General features: G+C 42.4%; 1 protein-coding gene across 1 annotated transcript in view; it reads right to left on the bottom strand.

Annotated features, from left to right (window-relative positions):
• SLC10A6 (solute carrier family 10 member 6) overlaps positions 1-11,431 on the bottom strand; it is a 29,487-nt gene continuing 18,056 nt past the window's right edge. The window contains exons 5-7 of the mRNA XM_086404967.1: positions 2,199-2,356; positions 457-667; positions 1-203 (exon numbers count right to left, since the gene is read on the bottom strand). Coding sequence (XP_086261093.1) covers positions 161-203; positions 457-667; positions 2,199-2,356 — 412 coding nt within the window. The 3' untranslated portion in view covers positions 1-160. The remainder of the gene's footprint in view (positions 204-456; positions 668-2,198; positions 2,357-11,431) is intronic.

Genomic DNA, 11,431 nt, shown 5'->3' with positions numbered 1-11,431 from the left:
TTTGAGAAAAGACCCCATTTTTATAAGAGCTGTATGTTTTCTCCCCACGACCCCAAAGCACTTGCCCAAAGTCAAGAAGTCAAGTGGGTCCAGACTCTGTCCTTGCCCTGCAGTGTGAGGTGACATTTCTACCCAGAGGCTTAACTTGTGAGATTAAAATTCACAGCTTGACGACTTCATGTAACGATGGGGATCGCTCTTCACTGTACGGGAGACAAGAACACACATAGCAACTAGTAAACATGTTGTGTAAACCCCCAAAGGAAGAACCAGAAATAGGCAGAACATATTCTCCAAGGGGATCCTATGACAACTCACAAGCCACACAAAAATATAAATATGTTACCATCACACACATTCCCACAAGCCCTGCCAACAAGATTCGCTCGTCAGCTCTGCGCTGTCTCTACTGGCCACTCAGGGAGGCAAGGTGTAGTCAAACCAACAAGCCCCTACTTGGCACGTGCGATGTCACCAGTTGGCGTGGGAGCACCGTGGGGATCCACGGGTCCCGACGGCCCAGGACTTAGAGTGGCTTCTTCATTCACCTCCAAGAAAGCAGTGGTCTCTTTAGGAGAAGTGGATTTCTTCCTATGGCGGGCTTCTTGACAACTGGGCTTCTCGTTTCCGTGTTTGTTCTTCAATCTCCTCTTGTACATCTTATATGCTAAATGTTAAAACACACCAGTACTTAAAAATCACTTTGGCAAAGACTATAATTTGGTAACATTGTACACGGGTCAAAACTTAGGGGGTTTGTTTGCTTTGGATCACGTATGTATAAACACACGGGGAAAAAGAGGAAGAAGAGAAAACTAGAACAAAATAATTCAGTGTATCAGGATGGCTATTTCTGTCTGGAATGAACCTTCTGTGATTGAGACACTCATCAGATTGCTGACAACTTATCCATACATCCATCTATCCATCCGTTCATCCAGTCATTCATTCATTCAGTTAATCGGCAACTCCTGTGGATTGCTTACTATGGATCAGGTGCTCCCCTGGTGCTTTTGTGACTGGGAATGGACCAAGCATATTCCTTCAGAAACAGTCTCACCATGAGAAGGTCTTAAAATTTGGATCTAAGACCAGGGTTTTACTCTTCTAGAATATATCTTGTGGGAAAATTAAACCCTGGTGTTCCTTATACTGATTGTTCTGTCAGTAATCAGTATATAATCAGTTTTATGAGTAATCATTGAGGCTTAGTCGAATCTGTTCTGTGACAATAAATTCACAATGGCTAAGATTAATCTATCAGTCTATATATTTTAAATTTAACCTCTGTGACCCTGAATAATGATAGGGATGGGTAAGCACATATGTGCTGTGCTGTGCTTAGTTGCTCAGTCATGTCCGACTCTGTGACCTCTGCACTGTAGCCTGCCAGACTCCTCTGTCCGTGGGATTCTCCAGGCAAGAATATTGGAGTGGGTTGCCATGCCTTCCTCCAGAGGATCCTCTCAACCCAGGGATCAAACCCAGGTTTCCCACGTTGTAGGCAGATTCTTTACTGTCTGAGCCATCAGGGAAGCCCAAGGACATATATATGTATGTTTTTTAAAATGTATGTGTATGCATTATGGAGAAGGCAATGGCACCCCACTCCAGTACTCTTGCCTGGAAAATCCCATGGACGGAGGAGCCTGGTAGGCTGCAGTCCATGGGGTCGCTAAGAGTCGGACACGACTGAGCGAATTCACTTTCACTTTTCACTTTCACGCACCGGAGGAAGAAATGGCAACCCAGTGGCCTGCCGTCTATGGGGTCGCAGAGAGTTGGACACGACTGAAGCGACTTAGCAGCAGCAGCAGCAGTATGCATTATATTTCACAGCCATTCAGCACAATTCTTAGTCACAGAAGTACTGTGAAATAACATTTGGAATATTTCTTAATAAAACATAACGTCATTTTTGAGATTAAATAATTGCTCATGGACAGTTCTGAGAGTGCATTGTTTCTTTGCAAAGCATACTGGTTTGTAAGCTCACTTTCACGGTTTTTTTTTTTTTATATTTTTCTGTGAAACTTCCACTTGTGGCACAGGATCTTGTTTATACATTTATGTTCCCTAGAAATGTCATGCTAAAAATGTATCACAAGGGCAGTCCATGTAGATTCATGTTGAAAAAGGAGTTTGTGAACTGGGTGAACAATTTTCAGTCACGCCTACACACTGGGGTCTTTACGTACCAGCAACCATGAAAAACCCATTCAGCATCTGGAAAAGTCCATAGGCCAATATGAAGCCAAATATCTGGACCAGTTGCTCTGCAGTGAAGGATAACTGCAGCATGGTGAAGCACATCTGAACATTCTGAGTTCCAGTTTCTAAGGAAATTGTCCTGCACCTACCAAGACAAAAATTTTATGCACCAGCAATAAGGATTATACAAAAATCTTCTCTTACATATAGTAATAAGTGCAAGCCAGGAGCTGAGACTACCAAAAGTGCTTACTACAAATGCTTCAATAATTATTTGATGAGTACCTACTCGGTAGGCGGTCTCTTAAGAAGCACCTCTTGAATGGGGCTCTACCAACCTCCCCTAGGAATCTGGGTGAAAAGACAAGATACACGGAAACAACACACGACCAAGCATGATGACAGGTCAGGGAGATGGTGCAGAAATTCAGAAAAGTGGCGTAAATGCCACTTTTAGAGAAGGCTTCACAGAGGAAGGGTGGGATTAAAGGATGGACAGGGAAAGAGGCATTTAATGTGGGAAATGGTTGTTTGGGGACAGGCATGAGTGTGGCCTGGTCAGTAAGCACTGCTCATGCTCTAAGCCAGCCTGTGGGAAGTGAAGGACGAGGAGGTGAGAATGGAAAATTGAGTCAGAGACAAAACAGTGTAAACTAAAGAATCTGCCTGCCAATGCAGGACACTCAGCTTCCATCCCTGGGTTGGGAAGATCCCCTGGAGAAGGAAATAGCAACCCACTCCAGTATTCTTGCCTACAAAATCCCATGGGCAGAGGAGCTTGGCAAGCCACAGCCTATGGGGTCGCAGAGAGTCGGACACGACTGAGCAACTAAACAGCAACCTAAATGACACTTGAAAATAAACAGGGCTTCTCCAGTGTCTCAGTGAGGAATCTGCCTGCCAGTGCAGGAGATGTGGGTTTGATCCCTGGGTCAGAAAGATCCCACATGGTGCGGGACAACTAAGCCTGTGAGTCACGACTACTGAGCCAGTGCTCTAGAGCCCAGGAGTCACAACTGCTGAAGCCCACTTGCCCTAGAGTCTGTGCTCCACAACCAGGGAGCCACCGCACTGAGAAGCCTGTGCACCGCAACCAGAGAGCAGCCCTCATGGCGACGAAGACCCAGCATGGCCAAATAAATAAATAAAATTATTTTTTAAAAAAAGAAACATAAAAATCCTATGTGAAAACCAAATGTCTGCAATGAAGTCTTTGGTGAAAGGGTTTAGTAATAAGTTTTGTATACTTTTCTCTGTTTGATTTGTTTTCAAAGGAAGAGAGGAAGGGAGGAAGGAAGGAAGAGCAGGAAGGAGAAAAAAGGAAAACCTAGGCAGGACCTTGGAGGCTGGGTTAGGCAGCTTCATCTTTTCCAGTTTCCAAAGGGCATCTTGAGGTTTTCACAGATGGCAGAAGAGAGGACAGAGGCATGTGATAAGGCAGCTCCTCTACCCACACTGGCTTCCCAGGTGGCTGTCGTGGTAAAGAACCTGCCTGCCAATTCAGGAGACTTAGAGACAAGGGTTCAATCCCTGGGTCTGGAAGATCCCCTGGAGAAGGGCATGGCAACCCACTCCAGTATTCTTGTCTGGAGAATCCCATGGACAGAGGATCCTGGTGGGCTGTGGTCCACGGGGTTGCAAAGAATCGAACATGATGGAAGTGACTTAGCACGCTACACAAACTGGACTGAGATGTGAAGGTGACAAGGTGTGTAATGTGGGAGTAAACCTATTATCACTAGTACAGGGCAAATTCAGTGGCCCTGATTTTATTTCTAATTATCCTGTTTCTTGTTATGCTTTCTGCAGATTACTCTCAGTTCTTTCAGAGACCTTGTCCATAACTTGACATGATTAAGCTATACAGCTGTACCTCATACCTGGACCATTCACAAAGCAAATGCAGTATCTCAGTCCTGATATTTCTCAAGCCATCAAGTGCGGAAAAAAACAAGACTGTTGACTACACTCTGCCATAGGAATCCTTCTCTCCAGACTCAGTTATATTTCAAATCCTCAACAGTCTGTGTTCCTAAGGACAGTCAGCCCATGGATTCAACCAACCTCAGATCAAAAATATTTTGGAAAAGAAAAATTGCGCAAGGTTTCTAAAAGCAAAACTTGAACTTGCCTCGCAGGCAACTATTTATGTAGCATTTACATTGTGTTAGGTATTATAAGTCATCTAGAGACAAGTATATGGAAGACGTGCGTGCATGCTCAGTCACTAAGTTGTGTCCAAGTCTTTTGCAGTCTCATGGACTGCAACCCACCAGGCTCCTCTGTCCATGGGACTTCCCAGGCAAAAATACTGGAGGGGGTTGCCATGCCCTCCTCCAGGGGATAGTCCCGACCCAGGAATTGAATCTGTGTTTCCTGTACTGCAGGCGGCCCTTACCATTGAGCCACCTGGGAAGACCTATGGAAGATGTACATAGGTTAAATGCAAATACTATGTTATTTTATATAAGGAAGTTGAGCACCCTTGGAGTTGGAGTCTGGTATCTTCAGGGGATCCTGGAACCAGCCCCCTGCAGATATGGCTGTACTGACCTTGTAAAAAAAAAAAAAAAAAAAAACCCAGGTCCAAATCTTAACTCCACCACATTCTGGTTCTATGAACTTGGTCAGATTACTTCTCCAAAGGGTTTGCTCATCTGTAGAATGGGTAACCAAGAGTATCTACCTCTTAGACTTGCAGCAAGAAGTAAATGAGATACACTTGGCAGAAGTGAAGTCGCTCAGTCGTGTCCGACTCTTGCGATTCTGTGGACTGTACCCCACCAGGCTCCTCCGTCCATGGGATTCTCCAGGCAAGAATTCTGGAGTGGGTTGCCATTTCCTTCTCCAGGGGATCTTCCTGACCCAGGGATCGAACCCAGGTCTCCCGCATTGCAGGCAGACGCTTTAACCTCTGAGCCACTTGGCAGAGCCTCACCAACTATTTGGTACCATCCTGAATGTTTCCGAAGTAGACAAAAACATAAAGCTGATTAAAAGTCTCCCACTTCATGTTTTTAAATACATATATGTGTCTATTCTGTTTCTTGGATAAAATTTTACCAAGGATCAAAAGAAGAAACCCTAGAATTTAAATGGGGAGATCTACATATCACAGTGGATTTCTTCTTAAATTGACAATGTTTGTGATGTGCTAAGTTGCTTCAGTCATGTCTGACTCTTTGTAACCCCATGGACAGTAGCCTGCCAGGCTCCTCTGTCCATGGAATTCTCCAGGCAAGCATACTGGAGTGGGTTGCCATTACCTACTCCAGGGGATCTTCCTGACCCAGGGATCAAACCCATGTCACTCTCCTCTCCTGCATTGGCAGGCAGATTCTTTACCACTAGCACCACCTGGAAATCCCCAACAATGTTTAGGTTGTAAACAAAGTACCAGTTAACATGAAAAAAAAAAAAAAAAATCCCCAAACATCACTTTGGGAATTTAATGGCACAGTTTATTTTTCAATAATACTTTTCTGATTTGAAAAGTAGTATATATTCATTATGCATCAAAAAATTTAGATAATATATCAAGGAAATATTAAGAAACTAAAATTACTCTTCATCCCACTACTCAAAATTAAACATTTATCATAGTGGTGATTTAGTCACTCAATTGTGTCTGACTCTTTGAGAGCCCATGAACTATAGCCTGCCTTCCAGGCTCAGCTGACCATGGAATTTTCCAGGCAAGAATACTGGAATGGGTTGCCATTTCCTTCCCCAGGGGATCTTCCTAACCCAGGGACCAAAACCCATTTCTCCTGCATTGCAGGCAGTCTCCTGCATTGTAGGCAAGTTCTTTACTGACTGAGCCATGCAGGAAGCCAAAATATTTTTGTTTATGTGACTGCACAGAGTTTTAGTAGTGACATGCAAACTTTTAGCTGCAACTTGTAGGATCTAGTTCCCTGACCAGGGATTGAACCCAGGCCCAATGCATTGGGAGTGAGGAGTATTAGCTGCTGGACAACCCGGGAAGTCCAATTAGCCTATGGTATATTTCGTCCAATATTTTCCTAAGCATAAAATTTTTCTATTTTCTTCTACAAATGGGAATCAAAATGCATACTGTTTCCTGCTCCTTTTAAACTTATTTCAAGTATTTTCCAAAAGCATTAAAATGGATGAATTATAGTACTCACATAGACACAGTCATGAATTAAATATCTCTTTTGTCAGATATTTAAACTGTCTCTATTTTTTATATTCACACATAACACTGAAATTAATATCCTTGTACATCAGTATATGTTTGTTTATCTGATTTGCTAGCTTCAGGACAGATTTCTAGAAATAAAGTCACTGAATTAATAGCTATAAATATTTATAAGGCTGTTGATATGACTAAATAGCCTTCCAGAGAGTTTGTGCCAAATTATGTTCCCACCAACACTGTATGATAATGCTTATCTCATTGACAGGCAAAACAGTATGGAGTGTTATCATTTGCAATCTTTTATAATGTTTATTTCATGTAAGGATGGGCATGATAAAGGCCAGAAATGGTAAGGACCTAACAGAAGCAAAAGAGATTGAGAAGAGGGGGCAAGAATACACAGAAGAACTACACAAAAAAATCTTAATTACCCAGATAACCACAATGGTATGGTCACTCACCTAGAACCAGACATCCTGGAATGTCAAATCAAGTGGACCTTAGGAAGCACTACTACTATCAGAGCTTATGGAGGTGATGGAATTCCAGTTGAAGCTATTTAAAATCCTAAAAGATGATGCTGTTAAAGTGCTGCACTTTATGTGAGCAAATTTGGAAAACTCAGCAGTGGCCACTGGGTCAGTTTTCATTCCAATCCCAAAGAAAGACAATGCCAAAGAATGTTCAAACCATACAACTGCACTCATTTCACATGCTGGCAAGGTTATGTTCAAAATCCTTCAAGCTCAGCTTCAGTAGTATATGAATCAAGAACTTCCAGGTGTACAAGCTGGATTCAGAAAAGGCAGAGGAGCCAAAGATCAACTTGCCAACATTCACTGGATCACAGAAAAAGCAAGAGCATTCCAGAAAAAAACGTCTACTCCTGTTTCACTGACTATACTAAAATTTTTGACTGTGTGGATCACAACCAACTGGAAAATTCTTTAAGAGATGGGAATACCAGACCACCTTACCTGCCTCCTGAGAAACCTGTATGTAGGTCAAGAAGCAACAGTTAGGACCAGATATGGAACAATGAAATGGTTCAAAGTTGGGAAAGGAGTACGACAAGCCTGTATATTGTCACCCTGCTTATGTAACTTATATGCAGAGTACATCATGTGAAATGCCTACTGGATGAATCACAAGCTGGAATCATGATTGCCAGGAGAAATTTCAACAACTTCAGATATGCAAATGATACCACTCTAATGGCAAAAAGTAAAGAGGAACTAAGATCTCTTGATGAGGGTGAAAGAGGAGAGTGAAAAAGCCGGCTTAAAACTCAACATTCAAAACACTAAGAGCATGGCATCTGGTCCCATCACTTCGTGGCAAATAGAAGGGGGAGAAGTGGAAAAAGTGACAGATTTTCTTTTCTTTGGCTCCAAAATCACTGTGGACAGTAACTGCAGGCATGAAATTAGAAGACGTTTGCTCCTTGGAAGGAAAGTGATGACAAACTTAGCATATTAAAAATCAGAGACGTGACTTTGCCAACAAAGGTCCATCTAGTCAAGGCTATGGTTTTTCCAGTAGTCATGTATGGATGTGATATTTGGACCATAAAGAAGATTGAGCACCAAAGAACTGATGCTTTCAAATTGTGGTGCTAGAGAAGACCCTTGAGAGTCCCTTGGACAGCAAGGCGATCAAACCAGTCAATCCTAAAGGAAACAACCCTGAATAATCATTGGAAGGACATCCCACTTGTGGATGGGACTGGTGATAGAAGCAAGATTTGATGCTGTAAAGAGAAATATTGCACAGGGACCTGGAATGTCAGGTTCATGAATCAAAGCAAATTGGAAGTAGTCAAACAGGAGATGACAAGAGTGAACATCGACATTCTAGGAATCAGCGAACTCAGATGGGCTGGAATGGGTGAATTTAACTCAGATGACCATTGTATCTACTACTGTGGGCAGGAATCCCTTAGAAGAAATGGAGTGGCCATCACAGTCAACAAGAGAGTCTGAAATGCAGTACTTGGATGCAATCTCAACAACAACAGAATGATCTCTGTTCGTTTCCAAGGCAAACCATTCAGTATCACGGTAATCCAAGTCTATGCCCCGAGCAGTATCACTGAAGAAGCTGAAGTTGAACAGTTCTTTGAAGACCTACAAGACCTTCTAGAACTAACACCCAGAAAAGATGTCCTTTTCACTATAGGGGACTGGAACGTAAAAGTAGGAAGTCAAGAAACACCTGGAGTAACAGGCAAATTTGGCCTTGGAGTACGGAATGAAGCAGGGCAAAGGCTAATAGAGTTCTGCCAAGAGAACGCACTGGTCATAACAAACACCCTCTTCCAACACACAAGAGAAGACTCTACACATGGACATCACCAGATGGTCAACACCAAAATCAGATTGATTATATTCTTTGTAGCCAAAGATAGAGAAGCTCTATACAGTCAGCAAAAACAAGACCAGGAGCTGACTGTGGCTCAGATCGTGAACTCCTTATTGCCAAATTCAGACTGAAACTGAAGAAAGAAGGGAAAACCACTAGACCATTCAGGTATGACCTAAATCAAATGCCTTATGACTATACAGTGGAAGTGAGAAATAGATTTAAGGGACTAGATCTGATAGATAGAGTGCCTGATGAACTATAGACTGAGATTCGTGACATTGTACAGGAGACAGGGATCAAGACCATCCCCATGGAAAAGAAATGCAAAAAAGCAAAATGGTTGTCTGGGGAGGCCTTACAAATAGCCGTGAAAAGAAGAGAAGCGAAAAGCAAAGGAGAAAAGGAAAGATATAAGCATCTGAATGCAGAGTTCCAAAGAATAGCAAGAAGAAATAAGAAAGCCTTCCTCAGCAATCAATGCAAAGAAATAGAGGAAAATAATAGAATGGGAAAGACTAGAGATCTCTTCAAGAAAATTAGAGATACCAAAGGAACATTTCATGCAAAGATGGGCTCAATAAAGGACAGGAATGGTATGGACCTAACAGAAGCAGAAGATATTAAGAAGAGGTGGCAAGAATACACAGAAAAACTGTACAAAAAAGATCTTCATGACCCAGATAATCTCCATGGTGTGATCACTCAACTAGAGCCAGACATCCTGGAATGTGAAGTCAAATGGACCTTAGGAAGCATCACTACAAACAAAGCTAGTGGAGGTGATGGAATTCCAATTGAGCTATTTCAAATCCTGAAAGATGATGCTGTGAAAGTGCTGCACTCAATATGCCAGCGAATTTGGAAAACTCAGCAGTGGCCACAGGACTGGAAAAGGTCAGTTTTCATTCCAATCCCAAAGAAAGGCAATGCCAAAGAATGCTCAAACTACTGCACAATTGCACTCATCTCACATGCTAGTAAAGTAATGCTCAAAATTCTCCAAGCCAGGCTTCAGCAATACATGAACCGTGAACTTCCAGATGTTCAAGCTGGTTTTAGGAAAGGCAGAGGAACCAGAGATCAAATTGCCAACATCTGCTGGATCATCGAAAAAGCAAGAGAGCTCCAGAAAAACCTCTACTTCTGCTTTATTGACTATGCTAAAGCCTTTGACTGTGTGGATCACAATAAACTGTGGAAAATTCTGAAAGAGATGGGAATACCAGATCACCTGATCTGCCTCTTGAGAAACCTGTATGCAGGTCAGGAAGCAACAGTTAGAACTGGACATGGAACATCAGACTGGTTCCAAATAGGAAAAGGAGTTCGTCAAGGCTGTATATTGTCACCCTGCTTATTTAACTTCTATGCAGAGTACATCATGAGAAACACTGGGCTGGAGGAAGCACAGGCTGGAATCAAGATTGCCGGGATAAATATCAATAACCTCAGATATGCAGCTGATACCATCCTTATGGCAGAAAGTGAAGAAGAACTAAAGAGCCTCTTGATGAAAGTGAAAGAGGAGAGTGAAAAAGTTGGCTGAAAGCTCAACATTCAGAAAACGAAGACCATGGCATCCGGTCCCATCAATTCATGGGAAATAGATGGGGAAACAGTGGAAACAGTGTCAGATTTTATTTTGGGGGGCTCCAAAATCACTGCAGATGGTGATTGCAGCCATGAAATTAAAAGACACTTACTCCTTGGAAGGAATGTTATGACCAACCTAGACAGCATATTGAAAAGCAGAGATATTACTTTGTCAATAAAGGTCTGTCTAGTCAAGGCTATGGTTTTTCCACTAGTCATGTATGGATGTGAGAACTGGACTATAAAGAAAGCTGAGCGCCAAAGTACTGATGCTTTTGAAATGTGGTGCTGGAGAAGACTCTTGAGAGTCCCTTGGACTGCAAGGAGATGCAACCAGTCCATCCTAAAGGAAATCAGTCCTGAATATTCATTAGAAGGACTGATGTTAAAGCTGAAACTCCAATACTTTGGCCACCTGACACCTGATGCGAAGAGCTGACTCATTTGAAAAGACCCTGATGCTGAGAAAGATTGAGGGCAGGAGGAGGAGATGACAGAGGATGAGATGGTTAAAAGGCATCACTGATTCATGGCACATGAGTTTGAGCAAACTCTGGGAGATAGTGGAGGACAGGGAAGCCTGACCTGGTGCAGTCTATGGGGTTGCAAAGAGTCAGACATGACTTAGTGACTGAACAAGAACAACAGTATTTAGGTATTATATACCCCACATTGTAATGATAATATTTAAGATAAATTCCTATTGTATTTCTTGAATTTGTCCTATCTCCTCTTGCCCTTTATAATTAGCATTTTTTAAAAATTTGGCACAAATAGATAAATGCTTAATCTTTGAATCCTTGCTCATCCTCTAGAATGATCTCTATATTTAGTGAAACCATCTCACCCATCCTCTTAAACTATCAGACTAAGAAGAGAAGTGTGTCCAGATTGCAACAAGTGGTTTGAAACCAAGGCCAAATTGATGGGAAGTTATAATTTGTGAAATTAGGATTGGCATATTGACACCATTAATGAATGATCCCTGGGTTGGGAAGATCCCCTGGAGAAGGGTAAGGCTACCCACTCCAGTATTCTGGCCTGGCGAATTCCATGGACTGTATAGTCCATGGGGTCACAAAGAGTCGGACACAATTG

This window comes from Bos grunniens, chromosome 6 (genome assembly GCF_055505025.1).
Source record: "Bos grunniens cultivar Pamir isolate PY7600 chromosome 6, Bosgru_T2T1.0, whole genome shotgun sequence".
Lineage (NCBI taxonomy): Eukaryota > Metazoa > Chordata > Mammalia > Artiodactyla > Bovidae > Bos > Bos grunniens.
Note: the sequence above shows the minus strand (reverse complement) of the source record. Positions and strands in the feature narration are given on the sequence as shown.